The sequence below is a fragment of the Entelurus aequoreus genome, linkage group LG09 (genome assembly GCF_033978785.1).
Source record: "Entelurus aequoreus isolate RoL-2023_Sb linkage group LG09, RoL_Eaeq_v1.1, whole genome shotgun sequence".
NCBI lineage: Eukaryota > Metazoa > Chordata > Actinopteri > Syngnathiformes > Syngnathidae > Entelurus > Entelurus aequoreus.
In genome coordinates, this window is record NC_084739.1 from 12,134,737 (window position 1) to 12,150,796 (window position 16,060).

The following is a 16,060-nucleotide window of genomic DNA, read 5'->3' on the forward strand; positions in this document are numbered from 1 at the left end:
AAAGTAGGTGTACTGTCACGACCTGTCACATCACGCCGTGACTTATTTGGAGTTTTTTGGTGTTTTCCTGTGTGTAGTGTTTTAGTTATTGTCTTGCGGTCCTATTTTGTTGTTGATTGTCATATCATGTACGGATGTACTTTGTGGACGCCGTCTGCTGCTCCACCATACCTCCCGATTTTCCCGGGAGACTCCCGAATTTCAGTGCCCCTCCTAAAAATCTCCCCGGGGCAACCATTCTCCCGAATTTCTCCCAATTTTCACCCGGACAACAATATTGGGGGCGTGCCTTAAAGGCACTGCCTTTAGCGTCCTCTCTCACCTGAAAAGGAGACTATTATATATGTCTCCGTTATCCATAGGTTTATCTATAACCCATAAAGTAGGCGACGACGAGTAAGAAGAAGAAGTACGCTTGCAAGTTCCAAAAATGATTGGAAAAAATAATTTCAGTTCCTCCAGGACAGCTCGAAGGGGAAGGGATATGCTGCCTGCACATTTTGTAGACTTCTCCATTGAACACGGTGGCCGAATGGATATACTCATTCATGAACGGATTTTATATATATATATATATATATATACATACACATATATATATATATATATATATATATATATATATATATATATATATATATATATATATATATATATATATATATATATATATATATATACATATATATATATATATATATATATATATATATATATACACATATATATATATATATATATATATATACATATATATGTATATATATATATATATATATATATATATATATACACATATATATATATATATATATATATATACACATATATATATATATATATATATATATATATATATATATATATATATATATATATATATACATATACATATACATATATATATATATATATACATATATATATATATATATATATATATATATATATATATATATATATATATATATATATATATACACACATATATATATATATATACATACACACATATATATATATATATATATATATATATATATATATATATATATATATATATATATATATATATATATATATATATATATATATATATAGAAATACTTGAAAATATATACACCCCCTGCTACCCCGCCCCACCTCAACAACCCCCTCCATCTCCTGAATTCGGAGGTCTCAAGGTTGGCAAGTATGTGCTCCACACACTGTAAGTCTTTGCTGTCGTCCAGCATTCTGTTTTTGTTTACTTTGCAGCCAGTTCAGTTTTAGTTTTGTTCTGCATAGCCATCCAAGCTTCAATGCCTTTTCTTAGGGGCACTCGCCTTTTGTTTATTTTTGGTTTAAGCGTTAGATACCTTTTTACCTGCCCGCTGCCTTTCACCGTATTTATTTTGCACTATCTTGTTTAGCTTATGCATTGTTTATGTTCTTTGTTTGTTTTTTGTTTTGTTTTTTGCTCTATGCTTTTTAACCTGTAAAGCACTTTGGTCCAATTTAAAAATTGTTGTAAACGTGCCTTGCCTTGCCGCTGTCGTCTGCATATTGGGATCACGAAAAACATCTACAAAGCAATTAATAATAATAATAATAATAATGGATTAGATTTTATATCGCGCTTTTCTATTATTAGATACTCAAAGCACTCACAGAGAAGTAGGAACCCACCATTCATTCACACCTGGTGGTGGTAAGCTACATTTGTAGCCACAGCTGCCCTGGGGTAGACTGACGGAAGCGAGGCAGCCGGTTTGCGCCTACGGCCCCTCCGACCACCACCTATCATTCATTCATCATTCATTCACCAGTGTGAGCGGCACCGGGGGCAAGGGTGAAGTGTCCTGCCCAAGGACACAACGGCAGCATTTTGGATGTCAAGAAGCGGGGAGCGAACCTGCAACCCTCAGGTTTCTGGCACGGCCGCTCTACCCACTACGCCATACCGTCCCAATTAGCTACCTGCTGCCACCTACTGAATTGGAAGAGTATTACACAGTTACTCTGCCGAGCTCTAGACAGCACACTCAACAACGGCACATTTGCGGATTATAACTACTGGTTTGCAAAAAATATTTTTAACCCAATTAGGTGAAATTATATAATCTCCCACGGCACACCAGACTGTATCTCACGGCGCTAGTACAGTGGTTGATAAACACTGACTTAGCAAACTCATCCCGGGGGCCGAATAAAACCTGTTTGCGGGCCTGATCCGGCCCTCGGACCGTATGTTTGACACCCCTGTCTTAGAGGGTCCGCACCACCAGCCTGGAAATGACACGCATTGTCTCCACAGCTGATCCACCACAGACCACACCTCCTCGTCCTCTTCTTCTCCGGGGGGAGAGAGAGAGAGTGTGCACGGACCATAAGGCGTGGTTTCAGGTTTCCATTGGACGGCGAGATGTTCCGTCTGCTCCCGCTGGGGTTCCCACCTGCGTCCGCGCTCGCCGCCTGACTGACCCGCCAGAAGCGGAGGCTCGTTTTTTTTGGGTGGAGCCCGTTTTTTCCCGGATACACAGCAGAAGGGGTGCTGGTGGTGGAGAAACCGCTCCTGTGCTACGAGGATGGATCCCACGTCACGCAGAGCATCCCCGTGGCTCGTCGTGCTTGCGCTGACGTGCGCCGGGCTGCAAGTGGACTGTAAGCGGGCCAGGCAGCCTCGGTGTCCCGCGTCGTGCACTTGCACCAAAGACAACGCGCTGTGCGAGAGCACCGGCCTGATCCCCCGCGCCTTCCCTCCCGATGTCATCTCTCTGTAAGGCAGACACCTCCTCCTCCTCCTCTTCTCCCTCTTCACGCCCGATTGTGTGTTGCTGTCTGGGGGTGCATTGCAGTCCTTTTCCCTGCTCTTCTCCTCAGGTCCTTCGTCAAGTCTGAATTCACAGAGATCCCCAAAGAGAGCTTCATCCACACGCCAGCCCTGCACTTGCTGTGAGAAACCCTTTTTTTCCCCTGCATATATATATATATATATATATATATATATATATATATATATATATATATATATATATATATATATATATATATATATATATATATATATATATATATAGTATTTAACTATAGGAGAGAGGCAACAGTGCCATAGGCGCCGATCCTGTGGGTGCCTCGGGGCCCGAGCACCCACGTGGGATTGATGGCAACTTTCAATCTTTACTATAATTTTTGAAAAATCTATTTTGTTGCTGCTAAATTTGTGGCGAGTTTGATCCGTTTTACATACTAAAAATGTAACAAGTCATATAGTCCATAATTAACAAAGTCTGACCAAGACTTCATCGTGCCAAATAATGAACTAATGACACGATCATCATGACTTTACAGTTTTTTTCCTTTTGCTTACACACCATTTTAGTTTTTCAAAAAAAAATTCAAAACACAACATTACATTTTCTTAATTCCTAGATTTTTTTGCAAAATGACACACATCGGTCTAAACATATGCCCATTCATCAAAATAAAGCAAGCATTTGTAAAAATTAGAGATGTCCGATAATGGCTTTTTTGCCGATATCCGATATTCCGATATTGTCCAACTCTTAATTACAGATTCCAATATCAACCGATACCGATATAGACAGTCGTGGAATTAACACATTATTATGCCTAATTTTGTTGTGATGCCCCGCTGGATGCATTAAACAATGTGACAAGGTTTTCCAAAATAAATCAACTCAAGTTATGGAAAAAAAAATGCCAACATGGCACTGCCATATTTATTATTGAAGTCACAAAGTGCTTTTTTTTTTAACATGCCTCAAAACAGCAGCTTGGAATTTGAGACATGCTCTCCCTGAGAGAGCATGAGGAGGTTGAGGTGGGCGGGGTTGAGGTGGGGGGAGGGGTTAGAGGGTAGCAGGGGGTGTATATTGTAGCGTCCCGGAAGAGTTAGTGCTGCAAGGGGTTCTGCGTATTTGTTCTGTTGTGTTTATGTTGTGTTACGGTGCGGATGTTCTCCCGACATGTGTTTGTCATTCTTATTTGATGTGGGTTCACAGTGTGGCGCATATTTGTAACAGTGTTAAAGTTGTTTATACGGGCACCCTCAGTGTGACCTGTATGGCTGTTGACCAAAAATGGTTTGCATTCACTTGTGTGTGTGAAAAGACGTAGATATTATGTGACTGGGCCGACACGCAAAGGCAGTGCCTTTAAGGTTTATTGCCGCTCTGTACTTCTCCCTACGCCCGTGTACACAGCGGCGTTTTAAAAAATCATAATTTTAACTTTTTGAAAACGAAACCGATAATTTCCGATATTTCATTTTAAAGTATTTATCGGCCGATAATATCGGCAGTCCGATATTATCGAACATCCCTAGTAAAAATGCAGGTTTATTTTCATCTCACTCACACAGACCTCAAATGACAAGACACTATTGGAGTGAGTTACCCAGAACAGTGATGAATACAAAACACATTTGTAAAAAAAACTATTTTAGTATAAGAAATCACATGTTTGGGACATTTTGCCCGACCTTTTTAACATATGTGATGAATGATTACTGTAACTTGACTGAATATTAGAGATGTGCGATAATATCGGACTGCCGATATAATCGGCCGATAAATGCTTTAAAATGTGATATCGGAAATTATCGGTATCGGTTTCAAAAAGCAAAATTTATGACTTTTTAAAACGCCGCTGTACGGAGTGGTACACAGACGGTTGCAGAATATTGGTTGGTAAATGACCAAAATTCAATGGTCAAATCAACGTCAGAACCCGACATTGACTAAACGTTGTTAAAAAGTATGTCGTTTCAACGTTGTATTTGTGTCATAGGATCTTGGTTGGGAAATGACCAAAGTTCAATGGTCAAAACAACGTCACAACCTGACATTGAATAAATGTCGTCGAAAAGTATGTTGTTTCAACGTCATATTTGTATTGGGAAATGACCAAAATTCAATGGTCAAATCAACATCACAACCTGACATTGAATAAACATTGTCGAAAAGTATGTTTTTGCAACGTTGTATTGGTGTTGAGAAATGACCAAAATTCAATGGTCAAATCAACGTCACAACATGACATTGAATAAACGTTGTCGAAAAGTATGTTGTTTCAACGTCGTATTTTTGTTGGGAAATGACCAAAATTCAATGGTCAAGTCAACGTCACAACCTGACATTAAATAAATGTTGTCGAAAAGTATGTTTTTTCAACGTCGTATTGGTGTTGGGAAATTACCAAAATTCAATGGTCAAATCAACGTCAGAACCCGACATTGATTAAAAGTCGTTAAAAAGTATGTCGTTTCAACGTTGTATTTGTGTCATAGGATCTTGGTTGGGAAATGACCAAAATTCAATGGTCAAATCAACATCAGAACCCAACATTGATTAAACGTCGTTAAAAAGTATGTAGTTTCAACGTTGTATTTGTGTCATAGGATCTTGGTTGGGAAATTACCAAAATTCAATGGTCAAACAACGTCACAATCTGACATTGAATAAACGTCGTCGAAAAGTATGTTGTTTCAACGTCGTATTTGTGTTGGGAAATGACAAAATTTCTATGGTCAAATCAACGTCACAACCTGACATTGAATAAACGTTGTCGAAAAGTATGTTGTTTCAACGTCGTATTTGTGTTGGGAAATGACCAAAATTCAATGGTCAAATCAACGTCAGAACCCGATATTGATTAAAAGTCGTTAAAAGGTATGTCGTTTCAACGTTGTATTTGTGTCATAGGATCTTGGTTGGGAAATGACCAAAATTCAATGGTCAAACAACGTCACAAACTGACATTTAATAAATGTCGTCGAAAAGTATGCTGTTTCAACGTCGTACTTGTGTTGGGAAATGACCAAAATTCAAAGGTCAAATCAACGTCACAACCTGACATTAAATAAAGGTTGTCGAAAAGTATGTTTTTTCAACGTCTTATTGGTGTTGGGAAATGACCAAAATTCAATGGTCAAATCAACGTCAGAACCCAACATTGATTAAACGTCGTTAAAAAGTATGTTATTTCAACGCTGTATTTGTGTTGCAGAACATTGGTAGGTAAATGACCAAAATTCAATGGTCAAATCAACGTCAGAACCCAACATTGATTAAACGTCGTTAAAAAGTATTTTATTTTAACGCTGTATATGTGTTGCAGAATATTGGTTGGTAAATGACCAAAATTCAATGGTCAAAACAACGCCACAACCTGACATTAAATAAACGTTGTCGAAAAGTATGTTGTTTCAACGTCGTATTTGTGTTGGGAAATGACCAAAATTCAATGGTCAAATCAATGTTAGAACCAGACATTGATTAAAAGTCGTTAAAAAGTATGTTATTTCAATGCTGTATATGTGTTGTAGAATATTGGTTGGTAAATGACCAAAATTCAATGGTCAAAATAACGTCACAACCTGACATTGAATAAACTTTGTCGAAAAGTATGTTGTTTCAACGTCGTATTTGTGTTGAGAAATTACCAAATTTCTATGGTCAAATCAACGTCACAACCTGACATTGAATAAACGTCGTCGAAAAGTATGTTGTTTCAACGTCGTATTTGTGTTGGGAAATTACCAAAATTCAATGGTCAAATCAACGTCAGAACCCGACATTGATTAAAAGTCGTTAAAAAGTATGTCGTTTCAACGTTGTATTTCTGTCATAGGATCTTAGTTGGGAAATGACCAAAATTCAATGGTCAAGTCAACGTCACAACCTGACATTAAATAAGTGTTGTCGAAAAGTATGCTTTTTCAACGTCGTATTGGTGTTGGGAAATGAACAAAATTCAATGGTCAAATCAACGTCAGAACCCAACATTGATTAAACATCGTTAAAAAGTATGTTATTTCAACGCTGTATATGTGTTGCAGAATATTGGTTGGTAAATAACCGAAATTCAATTGTCAAAACCTGACATTGAATAAACGTTGTCGAAAAGTATGTTGTTTCAACGTCGCATTTGTGTTGGGAAATTACCAAAATTCAATGTTCAAATCAACGTCAGAACCTGACATTGACTAAACGTCGTTAAAAGTATGTTATTTTAACGCTGTATGTGTGTTGCAGAATATTGGTTGGTAAATGACCAAAATTCAATGGTCAAAACAACGCTACAACCTGACATTAAATAAACGTTGTCGAAAAGTATGTTGTTTCAACGTCGTATTTGTGTTGGGAAATGACCAAAATTCAATGGTCAAATCAACGTCAGAACCCAACATTGATTAAACGTCGTTAAAAAGTATGTTATTTCAACGCTGTATATGTGTTGCAGAATATTGGTAGGCAAATGACCAAAATTCAATGGTCAAAACAACGTCACAACCTGACATTGAATAAACGTTCTCGAAAAGTATGTTTTTTCAACGTCGTATTTGTGTTGGGAAATTACCAAAATTCAATGGTCAAATCAACGTTAGAACCCGACATTGATTAAACGTCGTTAAACAGTATGTCGTTTCAACAGTATGTCGTTTCAACGTTGTATTTGTGTCATAGGATCTTGGTTGGGAAATGACCAAAGTTCAATGGTCAAAACAACGTCACAACCTGACATTGAATAAATGTCGTCAAAAAGTATGTTGTTTCAACGTCATATTTGTATTGGGAAATGACCAAAATTCAATGGTCTAATCAACGTCAGAACCCGACATTGATTAAATGTCGTCAAAAAGCATGTTGTTTCAACGTTATGTTTGAGTTGCTCAATGTCAGGACCTAATTCAACAAGTTCTCAGCGTGGTTTTAATGTCTTGTGCCTGCTGGGATATTCTCTTTTATAAGGCAGAATTGATTGTGTAATGTATTTGGGAAAGCATTCTGTGGAAATCAGGGGCGTGGAACTTTCTTTCATTGTACCACGTTGCAGCTGTGAAACCATGTTCTGTATAATCGCCTCATGATATCATTACACAAGCGCACCTGCATTTGATTACATCTGGTTCCTAACCAACAAAGTGATTTATAACTCGCTTTGAAATCAAGGTCAAGCTGACAACATGATTTCAACGAGAGTTTTGAGACTTGGGTTAGCTTGTTGCATCAAGTAATACAGCCGACCCTTGCAAGATTAATATGTTCTGTGGCGGCGTTCTTAACTCAAAACACTTGTATCTCAAGTCAACGTAGCCCATTGAAATGAATTTATATCAACTTAATTGGTGCATTGTCACCCCTAAAAACAGCACCATTTTAACATGTTACATGCCTTTTAAAAAGAAAAACTAACTTTGACTCTTCCAGCATATTCTCCGTCAAACACACCATCAGAGGATTCTCCATATTTTCATTGATAAATGTCCGCCGTTTAGATAGAACTTTAATAGCCGTGGTGTTATCGACTTATTCTGCTTCAGCATGGTGCAGTAGTGCTTGGATTAAACTGCTTCACCAGCTACACACAGTGTCATGTTTTTGATGATTTATTTTCTTTTATTCACTGAATATCATCTACTTCTTTTTCCACACTCACCTTCTTCTACCCCATGTTTGGAAAAACAAAGTTATGTCAATCTCTAGCTACAAGCTAATGCACAGGTGTCAAACCCAAGGCCTGTGTGCTAGATCTGGCCCGCCACATTATTTTATGTGGCCCGTGAAAGGCTTGACATAATATGCCTTAATAAAGTACGATATCTTTCAATCTATCTCCATTTTGAGAGAAAAAACACATGTACTGCATGCAGTTGCATATCTTTTAAACTTTAAATATTATCTAATAATGCTACAAATGTTTTATTATGATACATTCCACACATTTTTTTGTTAAAATAAAAATAAATACATAAATACTTGTGATTTCGAACGAAGTTAAATTGTACACTGTAAAAATCACAGTCAATTTTAAGGTAAAAAAAAACTGACAGCTCAGTCACCAGAAAAAAAAAACCCAAAGGTGTTGTTTTTCTATTTACACTAATATGCTGTAAAAATAACAACCATGAAAAGGAATTCAGTACGGTATTATCGGACATCTCTAATTATGATAGTGAGGGGGTGTGTTTACATATACTACTTTACCGCATATTGCTTTTGTACATACTGCAGTAATTCAAAAAGTGCTGACTTGGTTGGTAGAGTGGCCGTGCCAGCAACTTGAGGGTTCCAGGTTCGATCCCCGCTTCCGCCATCCTAGTCGCTGCCGTTGTGTCCTTGGGCAAGACACTTTACACACTGGTTTAAATGTAACTTACACTACCGTTCAAAAGTTTGGGGTCACATTGAAATGTCCTTATTTTAGAAGGAAAAGCACTGTACTTTTCCATGAAGATAACTTTAAACTAGTCTTAACTTTAAAGAAATACGCTCTATAAATTGCTAATGTGGTAAATGACTATTCTAGCTGCAAATGTCTGGTTTTTGGTGCAATATCTACATAGGTGTATCACTCCAGTGTTGTAATGGTACAATGTGTTTGCTCATTGGCTCAGAAGGCTAATTGATGATTAGAAAACCCTTGTGCAATCATGTTCACACATCCGAAAACAGTTTAGCTCGTTACAGAAGCTACAAAACTGACCTTCCTTTGAGCAGATTGAGTTTCTGGAGCATCACATTTGTGGGGTCAATTAAACGCTCAAAATGGCCAGAAAAAGAGGACTTTCATCTGAAACTCGACAGTCTATTCTTGTTCTTAGAAATGAAGGCTTTTCCACAAAATTGTTTGGGAGACCCCAAACTTTTGAACGGTAGTGTAGATATTGGGTTTCACTATGTAAAAGCGCTTTGAGTCACTAGAGAAAAGGGCTGTATAAATATAATTCACTTCACTAATATTATCTTGAAAACGTGTTCCACACTTTATAACATTAAGAAATAATACATTTAGACAATATATCCACATGTTTTCTGTGTTTAACGAACGTAATACAATTGGATACATTTGACAGAATGTTTTTTGACTGTACACCAACTCCTTTATAACCAACTAGACAAGGCTTTAAATTGCAGATGTCTATTTTTGACCAGTTTTGCATTGTTGTAATGAAGGTAAACATGATGAATGTGGATTTGCAGCTAGAAAGCTTTCTGCAGTGTAGAATTTATGACTTCAAACAGTAGAATCCTAAGTTGCGAGCTCTCTGTGTGCAGCCTCTTTACGGCCAATAACTTGGAAGCAATAAACGAGGACGCTTTCCTCGGTCTTCCTCATTTGGAGTATCTGTGAGTAGAGAACACACAAATATCCTCGAATCCTGCGTCATCGTGAATTTACTGAGATGTTTTTTCTTTTCTCCTTAAAGGTTCATCGAAAACAACCAGATCAACTCCATATCGCCGTACGCTTTCCGTGGACTGAAAACATTAGTGCACCTGTAAGTATGACAGCCCCCCAGTAAATATACTTTTAGAACATACAATTGTGGATTCCATTGGGAGTTAGTAAATGTTAAGACATACTTTTGATATATTAAAAAAATGTAATCATGTCATCCTTACAGTCCGTTGTTAGAATCTTATATACAGTAGAGTATAGGGTTGTACTGTATACCGGCATACTAATGAATAAAAAAACGGTACTATACTCTGTTTAAAACGTACAGATTCCTAATTTTTAAATTTTTTAACGGGTATGACTGTGCGTCGCCTTGTCATTACATTGCTGGTTTTACGAGCAGAGGAGCATGTTTGGCAGCGCACGATCACGGAGTACTTACATGCAGACACGGTGTGTAGACAGAAAAGGGAGAACGGACGCATTTTGGCCTAAAAACTAACGATAAAGGTGAAGTTATAACACTGAAACGCCCTCAGGAAGAGGCGCTTTAAGACATGGCTAACTAACTGGCAGAAAAAACATCCATCTGCAGTCGGCAGTGTTTTAGCTACTTCTAAATCACTAATCGTCGCGTCCATGGCGACAAATAAAGTACGTTTCTTACAAGTATCATCCCGGCAGGACGAGGAATAGCTAAACATGCTTCACTACACACCGTAGCTCAATGTAAACAAATGCAATGGGTGGATCTACACCTGACATCCACTGTAATGATATCAAGTGCAACAGCGTATCTAGTCGGTACTACTATGATTACGTCGATATTTTTTATCGTTACAATTTTTTTTCTCTCCATTTTTAAAAAAGTTCATATTATGTTTATAAACTCAGGAAATATGTCCCTGGACACATGAGGACTTTGAATATGACCAATATATGATCCTGTAACTACTTGGTATCGGATCGATACCTAAATTTGCGGTATCATCCAAAACTAATGTAAAGTATCAAACAACAGAAGAATAGATGATTATTACATTTTAACAGAAGTGTAGATAGAACATGTTGAAACGAAAAATAAGCAGATATTAACAGTAAATGAACAAGTGGATTAATAATCAATTTTTACAGCTTGTCCCTCATAATTTTGACAAAATAATAGAATGAGAAATGACACAATATGTTACTGCATACGTACCATGAATTGATTTACTTGGACCCTGACTTAAACAAGTTGAAAAACGTATTCGGGTGTTACCATTTAGTGGTCAATTGTACGGAATATGTACTAGTTTAGTTTATTATTTCTTCGGTCGATGGTCAACAAAATAAACAAACAGTTTTACATAAACAAACAGATGTACACTCATAAACAAACAGTTGTACATTCATAAATAAATAAAAAAATGTTGCAGACCGAAAGGGTTTAGGCTGAAGTTGAACACTTATTGCGCCTAACCCTATAAACAAAGTCAAGTACGAGATGAGCTTCCAAAAAATAAGAAATTTCCTTTTCACTATACTGTGCAATCTACTAATAAAGTTTCAATCAATCAATCATACATCAGCAGACTAATTAGGAGCCTTTGTTTGTTTACTTACTACTAAAAGACAAGTTGTCTAGTATGTTCACTATTTTATTTAAGGACAACATTGTTCTTCGATTGCAATAAGAAACATATGTTTAATGTACCCTAAGATTTTTTGTTAAAATAAAGCCAATAATGACATTTTTTGTGGTCCCCTTTATTTAGAAAAGGATCGAAAAGTTTTGAAATACATTTTTGTACCGGTACCAAAATATTGATAACCCTAGTAGAGTGTACAAAAATTTTTTTTTTTTTTATTTCCACAGATTCAGCAGAATTGACATTCATATTTAATTACTACAGAGAATATTATTTCAGATGCCGTTTTAAACATGACAGCTTTTGGTGATCCTCCTTGCCTTGCTTGGCCAGTCTTTACTGCACTGCAACTTAACTAAGGGGGTACTAGCGCATTAATTATATGACATGCACTTCTGCGTTACAATGGGAATGGATGTATCGCCACTTCACACAAGCTGCTTCTATTCGCGTACCTTTTTATTCTTGGTTCCTATCAATAATGCAACTCTCATGCTGATGGAATTAACTGTTCCCCGTTATAGAACACCATCTGCTCTGAGCAGTGCAAGCAGTCTGGCAAAGTTACTGTATATTGGTGCAGGTTTGCACTTGCTGCACAGCTGTAAGACCACGCCAATATGTATACTGTTCGTAACGTCATTTATTATTTAACAATTTGTAGTGATGTCCCAAACCTGATGATGGGATCGGATGGGCAGATTTTTGCCTTTTTTTACCAGATTGGCTGAAGAGCTGTTTACATGCTAAATCAGGGGTGTCAAAGTCAATTATCTATGGCCCCCGGGATAATATTTGATTAGTATTAGAACCGGCCCGCAGGCCACAGCCGCCTGCTGCTGTTTCGCACACACCAATACTCCATCAGTGTTGGCGCGAGGAAATTTTCAAAATGGGGTCCCGGGGACCCCATCATGTCATAAAAATGGGGTCCCACAGTAAATTTTTGGGGTCCCACTTTTTTGTAACCGTTTTGAAAACAAATGACAAATGTATGCATTGTCCTGTTATATTTCACATTCTATATTGTGTTTTGAAAAAGGTTGTCATAAACGTTACTTCATTCATACAAAAAATACAAAATACAAAAGAAAACACATTTCTATGCATATGTAAATGTATTCAGTTATAAACATTCATTCACTTTCTTCTTTCCTTCATGGATCCAAACCACAGGTGTGAAACTTAAGGCCCGGGGGCCAGATGTGGCCCGCCAATTCATTTTATTAGGCCCTCGAAAGCCTGGAAATAATATGTATCAATGAAGTACTGTAACGTTTCTTACTAAATATTCTTTCTTTCTATTTTGGGAGAAAAAAAAAAAATGTACTCCATGTAATCGCAAATTATGTTAACTTAAAAATTGTCTAATTACGCAAAGATATATTATCAAACATTCAAACCAATTTTTAAAAATAGAAATAAATACTAATAATAATGATTTCAAAGCAAGTTATCCATCAAATTGTGCATTGTAAAAGTAGCAATAGATTTCATGGTAAAATCGTGAAATTTACTGTGGTTTTCACAGCATTTTTCTCTAAATGAAAAAAGCAGTACTTTTTTTTTAACTGTAATTAGCGATGGTGTCTTTTTGGCATTAAAAAAACGGTAAAAAAACAAACAAACTGGCAAATCAAGTGCCAAAATTTTACTGTAAAATTGCTGTTTTTATTATTTACAGTTAAAAAACAAATGTAAATTTTACAGTGGGGAATAAAAACATTCATTATCACTGGAGGACTAGAGGAAAAGGAATGGCTAAGCATGCCACACACACACACTCACACACACACTAAGTGCACCGCTAAAGCTTTAATGTTTTAGTGGTTTAATATGTTTGTGTTTATGCTTCCCTGATGAGAGTATTTGGTGAACACCGTTTTGTCCTACTAATTTCGGTGGTTCTTGAACTCACCATAGTGTGGACTGTGACGCAACAGTTTGTTGCCATGTAAAATCTTCCACTCCTTCTTTGTCTTTTTGTCCACCAAAAGTTTTATGCTGTGCGTGAATGCACAAAGGTGCGCTTTGTTGATGTTATTGACTTGTTGGATTGCTAATCAGGCATATCTGGTCAGTGCATGACTGCAAGCTAATCAATGCTAACATGCTATTTAGGCTAGCTGTATGTACATTTGCATCATTATGCCTCGTTTGTCGGTATATTTGAGCTCATTTAATATCCTTTACTTTTATCCTCTTTGTATATAATTTAGTTTTGCATGTATCACCACACATTATCTGTATGTAATATTGGCTGCATTTCTGATAGTTGTTTGTGTGCCATGTTGTTCCAGACAGCAAACATTACCTAGCTTACCAAAGATTGTAATAAATCTATTAAAAGAAGACAGCGTACCGTTTCCTTTAACTTGGACACACACATGTATACCTTTGGCAGTTAAAATCCCGTAATTTCCAGGAGTTATCTCACCTTCTGAGTCGCCTCTGATTTACTAATGGTTTCTAATGTTGTAAAAATGTGTAGAATAAATATTACATTTCAACATTTCTGTCAACGAATATTTGCGTCAGCCTGCGACACATTGTCATTTTGATAGTAGGCTATTATAGCTAATAGACACTTACATCATGTGTTGCCTTCATTATAACACTTATATACAGCTTTTCATTTTTTGCGCCTCCAGACAGATTTGTTTTTTGGTCCAAAATGTCTCTTTCAACGGTTTTGGTTGCCGACCCCTGCACTAGAGGAAGATTTAGCTCTAAAACATGTTTTTCTGTGAAAGGCACCATAGGCAACGTTCCTGCTCTAGTTCTGCTCCATGTGTCCTCTGAGATAAACCCCAACTGAAAACATCTGCATTAGGTGTTGTTATTATGTAACCTGGCATGTTTATCATTAACCAAGGGGAAAAAAGAGTAGGCGTCTGACGGCGATTGTGTTTTTTTTTGTGTGTTTTTTTAACAGGAGTTTGGCCTATAATAATCTCGAGACGCTCCCCAAAGATTTGTTCAAGGGTCTTGAGGCTCTCACGAAAGTGTAAGTACGCCTTTTTTTTTTTTTTACACACGCATAATTTGCATAATGCGTGTTACGTAACGGTAAAAATATCCAAACAGGAACAATGAGTTTCTTGTACAGTCGCCTCGATATCTTTAGTTCACAGCATCATTATTCCACTCCAGCCGAGGCACCAAAAGAGTGTGGGCGGCTGGCACATTTCACACCATTAAAATTGCACGAGGGGGGTCTGGGGGGGTTGGAATTAATCAGCTACTGAAGATGTCTGCGTCTCCGCGATAGTTTCTCTTGAATTTTAATGAGTGTAGACATTTTTTCACAACTGAAAATCTATTCCAGGAGTCAAACTGTCGCAGTTATAAAACCTTTTAATAACTGTACACTACAGGCATGTTTCAAGCATGAGACGCTTTCAACAAAATCTGGGGTGAATCAATGATCGATTATAAACCAAATTGGACGTTCTGAACTCATGTTTCTAGGCTGGAGTCGTAGAATAATGCTGCCTTAGCATGGATGTAGCTAAACGTTCCATAGCTGATCTATGCAGCCAAATAGTGCACTTTGTTTTGCCTCAATGGCAGCAAGAATTATTTACAAGCAATTAATCAATTATGTCCATCCGTTTTGTAACATTTTCATATCATTAAGTAAAAGGGGAACTGCACTTTTTTGGAATTTTGCCTATCATCTACACACACACACACACACACACACACACACACACACACACACACACACACACACACACACACACACACACACACACACACACACACACACACACACACACACACACACACGCACACGCACACGCACACGCACACATCTTTCTCTGTTCTGTGCATTCAAAATAGTAACAAAAATGGAGCTGTTTGGCCACAAAACCCAGCAATATGTTTGGAGGAGAAAAGGTGAGGCCTTTAATCCCAGTAACACCAGGCCTACCGCCAAGCATGGTGGTGGTAGTATTATGCTCTGCGCCTGTTTTGCTGCCAATGGAACTGGTGCTTTACAGAGAGTAAATGGGACAATGAAAAAGGAGGATTACCTCCAAATTCTTCAGGACAACCTAAAATCATCAGCTCGGAGGTTGGGTCTTGGGCGCGGTTGGGTGTTCCAACAGGACAATGACCCCAAACACACGTCAAAAGCGGTAAAGGAATGGCTAAATCACAGAGGTGGGACCAAGTCATTGCTTTGCAAGTCACAAGTAAGTCTCAAGTCTTTGCCCTCAAGTCTCGAGTCAAGTCCC

The 16,060-nt window shown here is 37.4% G+C and overlaps 1 protein-coding gene and 1 long non-coding RNA gene across 2 annotated transcripts in view; one reads left to right on the forward strand and one right to left on the reverse strand.

The window, feature by feature from the left end:
* LOC133657123 (uncharacterized) overlaps nucleotides 1-16,060 on the reverse strand; it is a 72,350-nt gene that overhangs the window by 45,085 nt on the left and 11,205 nt on the right. The gene's annotated exons all lie outside the window — the stretch shown is intronic.
* Nucleotides 2,350-16,060, forward strand: part of LOC133657120 (leucine-rich glioma-inactivated protein 1-like) — a 36,406-nt gene continuing 22,695 nt past the window's right edge. Inside the window, exons 1-5 of the mRNA XM_062058067.1 lie at nucleotides 2,350-2,758; nucleotides 2,863-2,934; nucleotides 10,062-10,133; nucleotides 10,214-10,285; nucleotides 14,752-14,823. Coding sequence (XP_061914051.1) covers nucleotides 2,568-2,758; nucleotides 2,863-2,934; nucleotides 10,062-10,133; nucleotides 10,214-10,285; nucleotides 14,752-14,823 — 479 coding nt within the window. The 5' untranslated portion in view covers nucleotides 2,350-2,567. The remainder of the gene's footprint in view (nucleotides 2,759-2,862; nucleotides 2,935-10,061; nucleotides 10,134-10,213; nucleotides 10,286-14,751; nucleotides 14,824-16,060) is intronic.